This window comes from Colobus angolensis, unplaced genomic scaffold (genome assembly GCF_000951035.1).
Source record: "Colobus angolensis palliatus isolate OR3802 unplaced genomic scaffold, Cang.pa_1.0 Scaffold570, whole genome shotgun sequence".
NCBI lineage: Eukaryota > Metazoa > Chordata > Mammalia > Primates > Cercopithecidae > Colobus > Colobus angolensis.
In genome coordinates, this window is record NW_012119266.1 from 369,393 (window position 1) to 387,472 (window position 18,080).

General features: G+C 41.3%; 1 protein-coding gene across 1 annotated transcript in view; it reads left to right on the forward strand.

The window, feature by feature from the left end:
- The first annotated feature begins 247 nt into the window (after nucleotides 1–247).
- Nucleotides 248–18,080, forward strand: part of AR (androgen receptor) — a 177,320-nt gene continuing 159,487 nt past the window's right edge. Inside the window, exon 1 of the mRNA XM_011961988.1 lies at nucleotides 248–2,178. Within this exon, the coding sequence (XP_011817378.1) occupies nucleotides 632–2,178 (1,547 nt within the window). The 5' untranslated portion in view covers nucleotides 248–631. The remainder of the gene's footprint in view (nucleotides 2,179–18,080) is intronic.

Consider the following 18,080-nt stretch of genomic DNA (forward strand, 5'->3'; position numbering starts at 1 on the left):
GCGAGCGGGCGAGCTAGCTGCACATTGCAAAGAAGGCTCTTAGGAGCCAGGCGACTGGGGAGCGGCTTCAACACTGCAGCCACGACCTGCCTGGTTAGGTTGCAAGCAGAAAGAACCCTCCGTTTCCCCCCACTCTCTCTCTACTTCCTCCTGCTTTCCCCACCCCGAGTGCGGAGCCAGAGATCAAAAGATGAAAAGACAGCCAGGGCTTCAGTAGCCAAAAAACAAAACAAACAAAACCAACAAAAAAAACGAAATAAAAGAAAAAGATAATAACTCAGTTCTTATTTGCACCTACTTCAGTGGACACTGAATTTGGAAGGTGGAAGATTTTGTTTTTTCTTTTAAGATTTGGGCATCTTTTGAATCTACCCTTCAAGTATTAAGAGACAGACTGTGAGCCTAGCAGGGCAGATCTTGTCCACCGTGTGTCTTCTTCTGCACGAGACTTTGAGGCTGTCAGAGCGCTTTTTGCGTGGTTGCTCCCGCAAGTTTCCTTCTCTGGAGCTTCCCGCAGGTGGGCAGCTAGCTGCAGCGACTACCGCATCATCACAGTCTGTTGAACTCTTCTGAGCAAGAGAAGGGGAGGCGGGGTAAGGGAAGTAGGTGGAAGATTCAGCCAAGCTCAAGGATGGAGGTGCAGTTAGGGCTGGGGAGGGTCTACCCTCGGCCGCCGTCCAAGACCTACCGAGGAGCTTTCCAGAATCTGTTCCAGAGCGTGCGCGAAGTGATCCAGAACCCGGGCCCCAGGCACCCAGAGGCCGCGAGCGCAGCACCTCCCGGCGCCAGTTTGCTGCAGCAGCAGCAGCAGCAGCAGCAGCAACAAGAAACTAGCCCCCGGCAGCGGCAGCAGCAGCAGGGTGAGGATGGTTCTCCCCAAGCCCATCGTAGAGGCCCCACAGGCTACCTGGTCCTGGATGAGGAACAGCAACCTTCACAGCCTCAGTCAGCCCCGGAGTGCCACCCCGAGAGAGGTTGCGTCCCAGAGCCTGGTGCCGCCGTGGCCGCCGGCAAGGGGCTGCCGCAGCAGCTGCCAGCACCTCCGGACGAGGATGACTCAGCTGCCCCATCCACGTTGTCCCTGCTGGGCCCCACTTTCCCCGGCTTAAGCAGCTGCTCCGCCGACCTTAAAGACATCCTGAGCGAGGCCAGCACCATGCAACTCCTTCAGCAACAGCAGCAGGAAGCAGTATCCGAAGGCAGCAGCAACGGGAGAGCGAGGGAGGCCTCGGGGGCTCCCACTTCCTCCAAGGACAATTACTTAGGGGGCACTTCGACCATTTCTGACAGCGCCAAGGAGTTGTGTAAGGCAGTGTCGGTGTCCATGGGCTTGGGTGTGGAGGCGTTGGAGCATCTGAATCCAGGGGAACAGCTTCGGGGGGATTGCATGTACGCCCCAGTTTTGGGAGTTCCACCCGCTGTGCGTCCCACTCCGTGTGCCCCATTGGCCGAATGCAAAGGTTCTCTGCTAGACGACAGAGCAGGCAAGAGCACTGAAGATACTGCTGAGTATTCCCCTTTCAAGGGAGGTTACACCAAAGGGCTAGAAGGCGAGAGCCTAGGCTGCTCTGGCAGCGCTGCAGCAGGGAGCTCCGGGACACTTGAACTGCCGTCCACCCTGTCTCTCTACAAGTCCGGAGCACTGGACGAGGCAACTGCGTACCAGAGTCGCGACTACTACAACTTTCCACTGGCTCTGGCCGGGCCGCCGCCCCCTCCGCCGCCTCCCCATCCCCACGCTCGCATCAAGCTGGAGAACCCGCTGGACTACGGCAGCGCCTGGGCGGCTGCGGCGGCGCAGTGCCGCTATGGGGATCTGGCGAGCCTGCATGGCGCGGGTGCAGCGGGACCCGGCTCTGGGTCACCCTCAGCCGCTGCTTCCTCATCCTGGCACACTCTCTTCACAGCCGAAGAAGGCCAGTTGTATGGACCGTGTGGTGGTGGGGGCGGCGGCGGTGGCGGCGGCGGCGGCGGCGCAGGCGAGGCGGGAGCTGTAGCCCCCTACGGCTACACTCGTCCACTTCAGGGGCTGGCGGGCCAGGAAGGCGACTTCACCGCACCTGATGTGTGGTACCCTGGCGGCATGGTGAGCAGAGTGCCCTATCCCAGTCCCACTTGTGTCAAAAGCGAGATGGGCCCCTGGATGGATAGCTACTCCGGACCTTACGGGGACATGCGGTAAGTTTCTCCTTCCAGAAATGTCGCCTTTCGGCCCAGGGCACAGAGTCGCTCTGCGTTCTGGGGTGTCTAGTGGCTCCTACCTGCGCGAACACTCAGACTGCCCCTGGGAGAGCTCAGCAGGGTAAACCTAGAGCTCTCCCGTGGACTCCCGGCCTGCCAGAGGTTTAACCTGAGCTCTCCTAATTCCTGCTGCGTGTTCTGGGTGCTGATTCCTGCCCTCCCAGATTCTTCAACTCCCCCAAAGGCCCCAAATTCTCGCTACCTCCTGGTACTCGAGTCCCAAACTTAAATCCGATTGCACGGGCCACCTTCAGAGACAAAGCTTGTAAGCCCTCCACTCTTCCTTTCCTCGTGTCCTCAAAGTCTGAGAACCTCAATCAGAAATTTGGGCAATTTCTTCTCTTCGGGTCTATTAGGACTTCCCTTTCAGCCTGTGCAGATTAGAGTCAAGAACACTGGCTCAAGAGCTTCTCAGCGGGTCTCCTCCAAAGAGGTAAAATGAAATTCTCGGTTAGGGAAAGAAAGTGGTCTCTGGGTGCTGAGGTCTGCTATGTGAAGGAGTGAACTTCTTTCCCCGGAAGCAACTGGGGACTTGCTCCAGAGCTGGAGGTCAGTAGAGATAATCCGAACCGTCATGTTTAGAGTGGGCAGAGGGGCAACTTTCTTGGTAAAGACTCCACAGGATTTGCATTCACAGTTTCTCAACATTGGTTGACTATGTTCAAAGTAGTTGCTTGGGTCGGTTTTCTCTTATAAAGTGTTTATTTTCTCTGTGGATTATAACAGATCCACAACCCCCAACTTCAGGTTTGCATCAGCTCTATAAAGAGGAGAATATTCTTTTAATGTACAATTTAATTAGGCTTGAGTCTGACTTACAAAAGTGTTGGAAAACATATTTTTGTGAAACATTTCCTGCTATTTCAGTGTGCCCCAAAATCTCCACTGGGGAGGGAGGAGTGAGGTTTTTTTATTATATTCCTTCATTTTTAGGACATGTTGGCATTTTAGAATACATGCTGTTAGCTCTAACAAACTGAGTAAGAACTCTTAGTGACCTATGAGCCATACTCTTACCCCAAAGTTTTAATTAGCATATGAGAAAAGTGGGAGGCAATTGCATCGTGCTTATTAAAAATTATGCCTCACCACAATTGTTGAGCTTCTTGGAGACCATGCTGAAGATTTTCTCCCCCAGCAAATTAAGATACTAGTTTATCTGGTGAGGGAGGACATACTGAATTGGGGAATTCACTCCTCAGGTAGGCCAGGTGCTGATGTCCCTGTGGACTTATGTCTTATTCTTTGTTTCTATGGCTATTTTCTTTTATCTGTGACTTCTCCAAAATTTCTTTGTTAGCCTTAACATCTTCGTTTGGGGACTTAAATCCAGCAATTTGCCTTCTTTCACTGATGCTTTCCTTGTTACAAGGTAGAGATAGCACGCTAGTAGTGAAGAAAGAAAGAGGAGGGTAGGATTTCATATTATTTCGTGGGCTGTTGAAGAAACAGCTTCTTACCAGGCTTTACATTCCATTAGGTTTTTAATGTTTGGCTTACAAGATTTTCAAAGGGTTCATTTGATATCGTCAAAGTATTTTCCAGTTAATTTAGACTCTTTATTTTTGTAATGGGTTTATCCTATGGGACAAAAAAAGTATTCTTCATTTTATAAGAATAAATTTTCTTGGTAGGGTTAATTTTTTTTCTAAGCCTGTCACTAGACAGTGGAGCCCCTCTTCTACTGTAAACTTTTCTTGGGGGAAAATGTCTAAGGTGCATTTTGACCTGCCACGATACTAAACCCAGACTCTGGAACCTTCCATCTTCTGCATGCCTCCCCCACAGCTTACTTACTTAGCAGGGAAGAAACTGATGGTTCCACATATTTGTTAAAAAATGTGTGCCTTCAAAGACAAAACCAAAATTTTTAGGGAATAACTATAGAGAGCAAAAGTTATTCCCATCAGGTAAACAATGAGCTTGGTGATTTTATTTCAGGTCTTAATGAAAAAAGCTTCTTTATGAGGAAGACTACCATATCTTGGTTCCTCCTTGACAGTCTGCTTAAATTAATGACATAAACTAATGAGAATTTAGCAGCTCCTGCAGAAAGTACAAGATTTTTTTTTTCTGGTTTGTGATTGCTGTACTGATTATGAGGAGTCTAGTTAAAAGGAAAACTGTTGTTCCTGTCTCGTAAGCTGACGAAGACTCCATTTCTAGGATATAGAAAATCCTTAAGTCAGTTTATTGAAAATTAATCAATTTAACCAGAATGCAATCAATTCCAATCCAAAAGTTGATATTTTCTTACTTTCTCTTTTTTTCCCCTCATTTTGTAGGGGTACAATTTGATGAAAGGCAAGAGATTTCTTAAGCCAAATCAAGAATGTCTTCCCTCTCTGTATTGCATACATTATGTGCCAATTTTGAGCTAAAAATCTCAAAATTGTGCAGGCTTCCAATGACCTGTTGGGTTCCTCCCTTTTCCATTCATGTGTATGTTTATGCACATTAGTTAATTTTGTGAAGGGATTTTTTTAAACCTTAGTAACATCTGCACTCACTCTGTGTTCTTACACATTTACAATGTTTCTGCTGAGAGTATGGGAGAGGCAAAGGTGGTCTCTTTTACTTAATTTAGCATGTGGTTTAAACAGAAGGAAAAATAAAAAGTGATGGGACTTGTGTGCAACCCTGATGATATTTTATGGAGCTGTCTGTCTTCTCTCTGAGATCAAACAGGACTACAACTTTGTTAATTGACCACTGGCTCCCTTGGCAGAAGTAGGGCTCCTTATATTCCAGCAGGCAGCACAATAATATGACAAAAATTTATTCTTGGGAGTTAGGTTCTAAGAGAGTCTGCATGCCAGAATTAGAGTTTGGGGTTTAGAGAAATTATCCAGATGCAAAAAGAACATTTTAATTTTTCTCTTGGTAATTTGTTCTAGTCTCCATAGTAGGTAGTACTTTAGCAGTGCTTTAATATTGACAAGTCTTGCTCCCTTTCTCTATTAGATTTTTCAAAATAAGGCATTTTATTAATTCCTCTTTCCTCCTCCTCTCTCCTCTCAGTTATCAAGCATTTTTATGACTATCTTAAAAGGGACAGTTTGTCTTGTAAAGCAGAATTTTCCTTTGAAACCAAGACAGACTATTTCTCCCCATAGGCTTCAAGAACCAATATTTTGGCAAGAAGCATCTTTTCCTTGTGGTCAGCAAATAGGTCGTGAGTTCTGTCTGGATCCCAACAATCAACACCTGAGGACCAAATAGCCACACTGGGTGGCACCCCATCTGGAAGTATACACAGGATGTAGCCCTCTTTCTTGTCCACAGCTCAAGTCAGCCAAAGATTAACACTGGTGAGAGATATTTTTGAAGAAGTTTACAGGCTTCCAATTGCAGGGTCGTTTTGGGGTGCTTTCTTGCCTGTGCTAATTTTATCTCATCAGGCTTCCATTCTTTGAGCTGTAAACTTTGAAATAATATATTAGATTTGCTGGTACGTTTAATTTTCTTTGTTAAGTGTTTTTCATTCCAATAGTAATTTTTCATCTGGTGTACATATATGCATTTAAAACAAAAAATTCTTTGGTCTCCTTTCACGTACATGCACTGTGGCTTGTACATGTGCAAGCCACTTGGTGGGATTATGTGAATTGGAGTTAGAAATGTGGACAATTTTATTATGATTATTTTTAATGGTGATATCAAGATCAGCAGTTTCATTCAGAACCTTGCATAAGCAGGGAGCAGAATGTGGACTGGGTGTGGCAAAGCAAGGGCTTATTTTATAGCCAAACCTGAAATCACAACTCTGAAATATAAAAAAAGCAAACAAAAAAATCAAGTTTTGTGAGCTTGGTCAGAGAAGGAAAAGGAAATCTCTCCCCACCCCCCACCTCCACCATTTTCTCTTTGTCTGCAGCTTCCTCAAGTGCTGCCTGTCCCCGATTTTCTTTTATTCCACTCCTTTCATGTTTTTGACATTGAAATCCAGACTCTTCTTTCCACTTCTCAGGGCATTTTTCTCATTACACCTGTGGCATGCTCCTAAAGAATTTCTTTAAAAAAAAAAAAAAAAGCTGTAAAGTAACCGATTAGATCAACCCCAGCATCTCTCCCTTAAGACTAGATGACATGAGGGGATTGCAAAATGAATAGCTGGGTTTTTTTACCTTCAGGTTAAAGCCTGGTTCAACAGTTGCTGAGGGAGTTAACTAGATGGCTTGAGGACTTGGCAATTTCATAAAGTATTTTCTCTTATGCTGTCTCTGTCTCTGTCTTGATCTCTGTCTCTCTCTGTGTACTGTAATGTTGGCCACCTTCTCTCAGAACCTGAGAGACAGCTCTGAGACCCTTCCCAGGTCGGTTCGGTTCAGACCTCGGTAGCACGATCACATGCATATGAGGGTGCGTGCTGTAAGTGTCCAGCTGGGCTAATCTGCTTAAGCTACGTAAAAATTAATCATTTGAAAACAAAGAAAGATATTAAAGAAATTATTCTACCTCCGACTTCCCATATCAGCATTCCATCAAGTTCTGGGATGTTAAATTCAGAGAAAGTTAACCTCATCTTAAACACAAAGTTGACTTTTAAACAAAATTGCTTATAAAGTTCTGTACAGTTACCAGCATTGGTTGCCCTTTGTCATACGGAAGAGAATTATGAAATCTCATATTTACATAGCATTCTTCAAAAAAAAGACACAATGTTTTCCAGTTTATTCACTGCATTCATGTAAGTTTGAGTAGGCCAGGAGGGGTGCTTAGTGATTACCCTTTTGCTAGGTAAAGAAGTAGAAAGTTAGATTTTCTATGATGTTCGTTTACCACGTAGGGGAATCTCTTTAGAGCAACACTGCCAGGCTTTTTCTACTTGAAATTTCCCACCTGACAAATACTTTAGATTGTTACTCCTAAGGACTTCTCTCGGTAGCTGCTACATAGAGACGATAGTCCATGAATTATTGCTTGCACACTCATGGGTGATGCCACCCACTCTCTCTCCTGGCAGTTCTTGCTGCCAACCTGCAGACCACACCAGGACTGAAGGCAGCTCATCTAGATAAGTTTATAGCATTAAAGTGCTGGGTCACTTGAGAATGTTGTCAATTTAGGTTACTTAGTACCTAAGTGTTATTTTTTAAACAATAGCTTTATTGAGACGTAATTTACAATCCATACAATTCACTCATCTAAAGTGTAGTACAGTTCCATGCTTTTCAGTATATTCAGAGTTGTGCAACCATTATTGCAATCAATTTTAGAACATTTTAATCACCCCCAAAGGAAATCCTGTGCACTTTTGTGTTCACTCCCCTATGTTCCCTCAGTCCTTAGCAACCAAATAATCTACTTCTATCTATGGATGTACTTATTCTAACATTTTGTATGAATGAAATCATGTAATATGTGGTCTTTTGTGACTAGCTTCTTTCACATAGAATATGTTTTCAAGATCATCCATGCTGAAGCACGTATCAGTACTTCGCTATTTTTTATAGCCTAATAATGTTCCACTGTATGGCTATACCACATTTTATCTATCCGTTTATCAGGTGATGAGCATTAGGGTTGTTTCCACCTTTTGACTATTATGAATAATACTGCTGTGAACTTTCATGTACAAGTTTATTGTGGACATTTTCAATTCTTTTGGATACATACATAGGATTGAAATCTCTGAGTCATATGGTACTTCTGTGTTTATCCTTTTGAAGAACTGTCAAACTGTTTTCGAAAGTGTCTGCACTGTTTTACAATCCCATCAGCAATGTATGAGGGGTCCATTTCTTCCACATCCTTGCAAACACTTGTTATTCTCTGTCTTTTTTATTACAGCTATATTAGTGGGTGTGAAGTGGTACCTCATTGTGGTTTTTATTTCTATTTCCCTAATAATGAATAATGTTCAGTATCTATTCATGTTCTTATTGGCCATTTGTATATCTTCTTTTCTGAGAAATATCTATTTGGATCCTTTGCCCATTTTTTAGTTGGGTTTTTTATTATTGAGTTTTAAGAGTTTTAAAAAGATATTCTGGATACATGTCCTTGAATAGATTGTGATTTGTGGATATTTTTTCACATTCTGTGGGTTGTCTTTTATACTTTCCTTTTTTTTCTTTTTGTGTTCTTAATGGTGTCTAAATTGAAGCACAAAAAAAGTTTTTAAGTTTGATGAAGTCCAATTCATCTATTGTTTTTTCTGTTTTGGCTTATGACTTTGGCATCATATCTAAGAAGGCTTTGCCTAATCCAAGATTACAAAGATTTACACATATGTTTCCTTCTAAGAGTTTTATAATTTTCGCTGTTTACACTTAGGTCTTTCATCAGTTTTGATGTAGTGTTTATATATGATTGAGGTAGGGGTCCGACTTCATTCTTTTACACATAGATATTCAGTTCTCACAATATTCTTGTTGAATTTTTCCTCACTTAACTGTCTTGGCACCCTTTGTGTAAAATCAGTTGACTGTAAATGTGAGGGTTTATTTGTGGACTCTCAACTATATTCAGTTGATCTATATGTTTATTCCTATGCCAGTACCACATTATCATGATTATTGCAGGTTTTTAGTGAGTTTTAAAATTAGGAATTTTGAGCTCTTCGACTTTGGTCTTGTTTTTCAAGGTTGTTTTGGCTCTTGTGGGTCCCTTGAATTTTCATATGAATTGAGGTAAGCTTGTCAATTTCTATAAAGAAGTCAGCTGGGATTCTCACAGGAACTCTATTACATCTGTAAATCAATTTGGGGAGCATTGCCATCTCAACAACGTTAAGTTTTTTCATCCATAAATATGAGATGTCTTCCCATTTATTTAGGTCTTCCTTTTGTCAACAATTTTTTATTGTTTTCAGATGATAAGTTGTGCAGTTCTTTTTAAAATTTAGTTCTAAGTGATTTATTTTTTGATACTATTATAAATTGAACTGTTTTGTTGATTTTCTTTTCAGATTATTCACTGTCAATGTATGAAAATATAATTGTTTTGTGTATTGATCTTGCATCCTGCAACTTTGTTGAAAATACCTGAGTTTTGAATACTTCTGGGACTTATGGGGAAGAGGGCTTCTGCTGCTTCACTGAAAGTTAAAGCTTATTTCATTTCATCCTGTATGAAGGCTGCATACAGGCCTTCTGTATGAAGGGGACACAGTTGTCATTTTTACTCAACTATAAATTTGAACTGGTAGTCCCATCCCCTTTCAGGATGAATAGGAGAGTGTTTTTAAATGTTCATCTCTTTAGAGAACAGCAGGAAAGAAGCCTAATAAGGTTTGGGTCGTTTATAATCCTTTTTTAGAATTTGGATTTGGGAACTATTAGCAAGGGAGTGAGTAATAATAATAATTTCTATATAGAAAACTAACATGTAGAGGTGACAAATGAAATCATTAGCTATATTTGGCTTATGTTTAGGTTTTTATAAGCAGCTAAAATCATAAGTTTGTGTTTTTATCTCTTGTCCTTTGGACAAAGTAAATTCCAGTACTCCTTCTGATGTGCATTTCTAGATGGGGAAAGGATTCCTTTACTCTCATATAATTTAAGCTTCTTTTTAGAGATGTCCTCCATAGCCATGAAGCAAAGATAAAATTCATCTATGTAGAGATTGAACTTTGTCTTCATTAACACTCTAAGCTAAAGGTCATAGCTAATCAGCTACAACTGTCATGTCCTGATAATTGTGAGTTAACTGCAGGCCACCCAGCAAAACGTTTAGTTGTAATCTAATAGCTGTCTGTAGAGATTACCCTAATAAAGGAAATTTTTAAAAAAAGAATCTGGCTGGGCATGGTGGCTCACTCCTGTAATCCCAGCACTTTGGGAGGCCGAGGTGGGCAGATCATCTGAGGTCAGGAGTTCAAAACCAGCCTGGCCAACATGGTGAAACCCCATGTCTACTAAAAATACAAAAATTATCCAGGCGTTTTGGTGGGCACCCATAATCCCAGCTACTTGGGAGGCTGAGGCAGGAGGATCACTTGAGCCTAGGGGGCAGACGTTGCAGTGAGCCGAGATCATGCCACTGCACTCCAGGATCCGTCAAAAAAAAAAAAAAAAAAAAGACTATCAATCAACCACTTTTCATTAAGCACCTGCTATGTGTCCAGCATGTACTAGGAAGAGACAAGGTAAAAGGAGACACAATTCAGACAGAATCTTCTTGAGGTAATTGCTTACAAGGAGCTTATAGCCACTAAAAACAAAAACAAACAAAAACAAATAACCAAAACCCAAACAGAAATGCAGCACCATCGTGCCATGATGCCTGTATGAGATCCTGGATTGTATGGTGTGGATTTTTTTAAATGTAGATATTTAAAAAAAAAAAAAAAGAGAGGGAGAGAAATGAATCAATAGAGGCTGAAGTGTTCAACAATGTTACCTGTGGCTGCTTTTAATCCTTCGTGGAAGTAAGTAGGAGCATGTCTAAACTCAAGCAATAGGTTAAAGATCCTGATGTATATTTTAAATAACAGAAGTTGGTACCTCTGGAAAGAATGAACTGGAGGCATGGGTTGAAATCTATTTCTGCTTATTCAATAGTGCACCCCAGTCAAGTTAGTTGCCAATTTCTTCTTCAGTTTCTTTGGCTATATCATCGCACTTGTTGGGTACATGTTTTTGATGTCTTTATCTGAACAAGTCCGCAATAATATGAGTGATAAATTAGAATTGAAGGTGATTAATGGCTCTGAATTTGATATAAGATGCCCAGTGTGGTGGTCAGATCAAGAGTTGTTTTTCTGCCTTCTAAGTTTCTATTGATCCTGATGGATTGCACAAATAGAACAATTCGGGGAGTGAGGGAGCACATGACGATCTTATAAGAGCTTTGCTGTAATAGACAACGTAACATTCTGAAACGGCCTACCACCTAACATGGGCTCTGTTCTCTACAGGTTGAGTGGGTTCCTTGCTTGTGGAACTGTAGTCCCGCTATCTGGCCGCTAGGGGGACTGCAAGTGCCCCGTGGCAGGATTTCCCTGGGAATGGTGAGCCTCCATTGACGGTTTCGACACACAGCCAAGGCCCTATCGCAGGATAACTTCAACCAGAACTGCCTAGCACCAGACAATAAATAAGCTACTATGGCACTTACTGTTTCATTTGGATGTTCTTTCTCGAAATGTCAAACATTTTAAAGTAATATTTTGACTTTTTAATACTTCTCTTTGCATATGGAGCAGGACACAGTGACATTGAATATATTCAAGTAGCACTGTCCAGTTTATAGAGAAGTTTCATATTCCATTATTGCATTTCATTCTTGTTTCTACCCTGTACAAGTAACTAGAGTTTGGAGTATTATAATAGTATTCATACTATTACAATACTTTTATTCCCATTATAAAAATTATGCTAAGAGTGGTTAAGTTACATGTTTACAATCAAACAGCATCAAAGTGACAGATCTGGGATTTCAGTCTCGTTCTTTCTTCTCCAGATCATGTGTTCCCTGCTTTTATCTCACAGCTCTTTTTACCTTATAGATAGGAAACATGAGAGTCAGAGAGGCAAAAGAACCACAAGTGGTGTCAATACTAGAAATTTATGAAGTTCTTAAGGCTTCTAGGTTTGTTACCCATCCACCAGACTGATGGATTTGGTTGTGTGAGAGTTCTGGGTGCCAATAACCTTGCCATTCTACTTTACAGACTGCATATATTCAATAAATGCCTATTAAGCATCTACTATGTGCCAAATTCTGTACTAGGCACCAATGATGTAGCAGCGAACAGAACACACAAAAATATCTGAATGGAGCTGACAGTTTAATGAGAGGAGACATGTAGTATACATCTGAGCATGAAAAGTGTCATGCAGAATAACTTCACAGAGTATAGGGTATAGAGATTCATGGTGAGAGGGAATATTTTATATCTGCTGGCCAGGGAAAACCTTACTGGAAAGGTAAATTTTGAGCAGTGACCTGAAGGAAATTAGGAAATGAGCTGTTATTTGGACATCTGGAGTTAGAATATTCCAGGCCCAGGGAACCACAGGCACAAAGGGCCTGAGGCAGGAGAGCATGCTTGCTGTGATGGAGGACAAAGAGGCTCATACGGCTGGTTTAAATAAGTGAAGAATGGTAGACAATGAGATCAGAGTTAATGAGGTTGCATGGTAGGTCTTCCTTAAGACTTTGGATTTTACTCCTAAGCAGGGTGTATTGGAAGGTTCTGAGCAGAGTAACATGACCTGACTTACACTTTAACAGGCTCCCTCCTCTTCATAACATCTGTCACTCTGATATATTATACGTTTGTTTGTTTACTTACTGTATGTGTGGAGAAGAGACTGTGGGAGCAAGGAGGGAAGCAGGGAGACAAGGCTACTGCAGTGATCTGGGTGAGAGGTGACCATGTCTCAGACTAAGGTGGTATTGGTGGAGAAGATAGGAAGTGGCTGAATTCTGGATGAGTTTTGATGGTAGAGCCAACAGCATTTACTGACAGATTGGATATTCACTGTGAAAAAAAATAGAGGAGATGAGGATGATTGCCAAATTTTTGGTCTGAGTAACTGGAAAAATGAGATTGACATTTACTAAAATTGTGAAGACTATATGTAGAGCAGGTGCATGGGCAGGATAGAAATCAAGAGTTTGATTTTTGACTTATAAAGTTTGAATTATCTGATGAGCATCCTGATGGCTTCTTCTCAGTTTTCATTCAGTTCCCTCAGCTTTGCTGTTCTTCAAGAAGATTAAAAAGGACCTTAGAGATCACCTAGGCTCTAGGTACCCTCTCCCTTCTTTCCTTTTACTTTATAGAGGTCTATAGAAGGGTAGGGACTTATCCAAGGTGAAACCGTGAGCTAGTGACAGAACTAGGGCACAAACCCAGTTCTCTTCGATTCTGATTCAGTAGATTTTTTTTTTTTAGTGTGATTCTGAGGACTCATTTGGGCAAGAGTGAGTTTTTTGTTTTTGTTTTTTGTTTGTTTGTTTTGTTTGCGCAAACCTAAAACCAGGTGATTAAACTAAATAGTGAATAAAACTGGAAAACTATACAAATTGGTTGCTCTCCCCAATCAAACTGAAATATTATTATTAGGTTTTTACTGAACTACACACCAAAATATTTTTTTTTCCTGTAAAAACACAGTAAGTGGATTTTTAAAGGCAATTGAGCTTTTATCAAAGCTAGAATCTACAGGGCACCTGGACAAAAATGGCCTAAAATCCTAGGAAATTAGAGTTCATGGAACCTGGGAGAGCATCCTGTCCAACTAGCTCATTTTATTGGTAGGGTGCCTGAGGCACCGAGATGGAAAGGGACTTGGCTAAGCTCACCCAGCAAGCTAGTGCCTGACCTAGTCAGAGCCTGTTTTAAGTATTAGTTGTATGTTGTTTTCTTGAAAAAAGTCTATATTGGAAAAATGAAAATTCTTTGATCCATACTAAGAACAAAGAATTATATATAATCATATATAATAATAATGATAGCACTTACTGAATGTTTGCTGTGTAAACTTCCGCACCTTGCATGAACTGATTCATTTAATTCGCATGTCAACTTTAGGAAGCAGGCCTAGAGACGTTAAAGAACTTGTCCAAGGGTCACACAGCTAGGAAGTAGCAGAACTTGTGTGCACTCCCAGGAAGTCTGGCTTCTAACCACAAGGTTCTAACTACTGTGCAATATCAGCAGCTTCTCAGATTACCCTTCACCTTCACCATCCCAAAAGACTGGCGACATAGGTGATTTCATTATGCACTGCCCCTATTCTAGTCCAGTGATCCTCACCAAATAGCTGGGTGGCCTAGAAGTTAAAGTAGGGGCAGGGTGATGGAAAGGGGTGGTTAGTTATCAAGAAGTTGATAACTTATGATAGAGATTGAAAAACAGAACTACAGGAATTATTGAAAAGGGCCTAGAGATCCCAAGGAGGTTGATCTCAGACTGCTACAAACCTGGGCAATTCGATGCCTGCTTAAATAGAAGAGTTAAGATAAGAAAAATAAAATTGCCAGTTTTCACAATCAGGCATTGTTTTATCTCTTTTACATGTATTAATTCATTTAATCCTCAAAATAATCCATGAGGTAGCTACAATTATCATTTCTATGTTATAGATGAAGAAAGAGGCACAGAGCAATTAAGTAACCTGCCCAAGATTAGAGAACAAGTAAGTGAAAGTGCCAATATTAGAATCTAGGTGATACAGCTCCACAGCTTATGTTATTTTCCAGTACATTTATGGAACGAGGTAATTTTCATATAACAGAAAGTGTTTAAAGTGCAAAAACATTGTGCCTGAACTTCAAACATTGAACAACTCATATCCTTAATATACACCAGCTTCTTTTAAGGACTCTTAAAAGTAAGGATACTTACCTAATGTCATATGTTGAGCAAGTAGCAGAACCGGAACTTGAATTTGAGACTCCAGACTGCCAGACCTCTTTCCATTCTATCACTTGGGCTCCCTTCTAACATTGACTTGTCTCTCTCCATTCCTCCCCCGTATTGCTCTGCCCTTCACCTTTTAATTACCTGTCTCCATCAACAAGATTGGACAGAGAATTGGGAGAGTGAGCAGAGTCCATTTCCTTCCAGAGACTGGACAAAAGGAACAAAATGTTGGGAAAAAAGTCAGCATGTGGATTTTGTGGGATTTACACTAAATAAGAACGGACGCTTGCCAGGACTGACAAGATGCTACCTCAATCCCTCTAGGCCCCAATGTGTTACGCAGGATCCCATAGGAAGTCATGAATGTGGTTGTCAGATAACCTTTTTGTTACTGTGGAAATGGAAGCAGGATATTGCAAAAATCTGTCTCTCCAGGTTTTATTTTAAAGAAGGTACAGTCTTGCTAAATGATAACTGTTTGGACATTTATTTGAAAATGGGCAGTGCAGGAGAGAAATAATTTTTCCAAGATTGTCACATTGGGCCATCTCTCTGAAGCATTGTCCAACCTCTAATTAGATGAGGAGACTGCATAAACCAAGAGTTGAGAGTAAAGATGGAAACACTTGATGTTTGGTGTTTGGGTGCAGAAAGGATTCCAAAACATGTTCTGGGTCTCTTTACTCTGCTCATCCCTCCTTCCCTTTCATCTCTGTTTAAAAACCATGGTTAGCAAATGTGTAGTCTGTTTGCAATTGTTCATCTGAAAAATTTGTTTGATCAGCCTTTTGAATAAAAAAGATTAAAATAGACTGAGATATTTTAGTCACCAACTATCTAATAATAGACCAAAAATTTTAACCATGCTCATGCTTTCATATGGTATGTGGTTTGCTTTAGACACTTTCTGGGCTTCACTGAGGTGGTAGATTTACTCAAAGTATGGCAAGTCAGATGTGGAATTGAGCAGGGTGGACTCTTCTCTACACTTCCAGATTCAGAGTTCCCCATCAGAGATGATCTCATAGTGTTTGGAAAAACCAAGCTGAAGGCTTTGGGAATTAGGGTGGTGAAGGGATATGTTGTTTCCCAAAGCCTTCTCAGTCATTCCTTCTTCCCCAGTTCAGATTCTTAACACCTCTTTCTGGGATTAGTGCAGTGATCCCACATCCTTTCTCTCTAGCTCTCTCTGCTACTCTCTAATTCCTATTGTATTTGTACCACCAGATCTTTCCAAAGTTTAGCTCCAATCTTTTCTGTATACTGCTTTAAATGTCTATTAGTGTTTAAGCTCCATAAGGGCAGGAGTCCTGTCTTATTTTTTCCCTATTCTTCATGCTTAATAAAAAGGAAGCTTTGTATGACTAAAATTTCAGCTTCTCCCCATTGGCTTATGGGTTAAAGTCCAAATTATTTAAATCTGGTGTTCAAGTCCTTTTATGATCTGCTTATTTTTCCAGCCTGAATTCCTGGAGTTCCCTTACAAAACTCTTAAAACCCAGCCAAATGGATCTAGTCACTGTCACTTTAAACCATCCTCACTCTCTTGTTTTGTGAACATGTTACTTTTCTTATTATCCCTTTGACCTTCAAGGCTATCCCAATTTCAATACTATCCATTCTTCTGTGACAGCCCCCTACAAAATGAATATTATCAACCCCCCAACCCAAGGAGAAGTGATCTATATGATATAACATGGTTGGAAGAATGTTGGCTTCACTTCTTTATCTGTAAACCAGGGGCTAGAAATCTCTAGTTTATAAGATTTTGTGGAGAGGGGATCACATATGATTATGGATGTTAGGCTCAAGTCAAGAGTGCGTAAGACCTTTTGGATTTATCCCTTTCTTGTTTCTCCATCAATATGGTACTTAGTCCCTTAAGTACTTGTGGTACTTGTGTTAATGTCTGATAGCATCCTTCTAAATATACTTCTAAACATCTGTCTCTTTTTAGGGCAAAGGTTGGATATATCTGCAAAGATTCTCTTTGGATATAAGATATCCACAGCACATATCTTAACGGTGGTGTACATAGTAGATATTCCATAAGTATTTCTTTATTAAATGATTCAGAGTCAATAGTAGTAAGTGACTGCCGAAGACAACTGGGCAGTAAGTTCCATTAATGGATGGATTGTAAGTTCCATTAACAGAAATACAGTCAGCACTCCACATCCATAGGTTCCATATCCACAGATTTAAGCAACTGCAGATGGAAAATATATTTTAGAGACACAGTAAAAATAACAATTCAACAGTTAAAAAAAAATAAAAGTTATGTAAAACAACTATTTACATAACACATTGTATTTGCTATTACAAGTAATCTAGATATAAATGAAATATATGGGGGATGTGTATAGGTTAAATACAAATGTGACACCATTTTATATGTTTTAGGTAAGGAACATGAATATTTTTGGATTTTGGTATTCCTGGGAGTCGGGGAATGGAACCAAGCCCCTTCAAATACCAAGGGACTATTATATGGGATACAGAATAAAGGAATTGATTGTCTTGCTCTGTTAAATTCTAGTCAGACACATTTGCAATGTGTTGTTCAGCCCCAATATTCATGGAGCATCTCCTTTTGTACAGCATGGAGGAACTATGAGAGAGACATGGAGCAGTGAACATAACTACTGTTTCAATGTGCCTGAAGGATTATCATGGAATAAAGAAGTTAGATGTTTTTCTGTAGCACCCCAAAGGGCAAAAGCAATGAGGACAGATTACAATTCAGTAAAAGAAAGAGGTTTTTTTGTTTTGTTTTGTTTTGTTTTGTTTTGTTTGTTTGTTTTTAGATGGAGTCTTCACTCTTGTCGCCCAGGCTGGAGTGCAATGGCGCAACCTTGGCTTACTGCAACCTCTGCCTCCCTGGTTCAAGTGATTCTCCTGCCTCATCCTCTGGAGTAGCTGGGATTACAGGTGCACACCACCAATCTCGGCTCACTGCAACCTCCACCTCCCAGGTTCAAGTGATTCTCCTGCCTCAGCCTCCTGAGTAGCTGGGACTACAGGCGCCTGCCACCACTCCTGGGTAATTTTTGTATTTTTAGTAGAGAGAGTGTTTGGCCATATTGGCCAGGCTGGTCTCGAACTCCTGACCTCAGGTGATCGGCCCGCCTCAGCCTCCCAAAGTGCTGGGATTACAGGCGTGACCCACCACACCCAGCCTCCCAAACACTTCTAATATTAAACATTGAAATAAATGTGAGTTACACTTATATTTAACAAAGATGAAAACAAACAAGATAATTGCTGGGTGCAGTGGCTCACATCTGTAATGCCAGCACTTTGAGAGGTTGAAGCAGGAGGATCGTTTGAGCCCAGGAGTTCGAGACCAGCCTGGGTGATGTAGGGAGAACCCATTCCTACAAGAAAGAAAAAGAAAAATATTAACCAGGCATGGTGGCACATGCCTGTGGTCCCAGCTACTTGGGAAGCTGAGGTAGAAGGATTGCTTGGGCCCAGGAGGTCAAGGCTGCAGTGAGCTATGACTGCATCACTG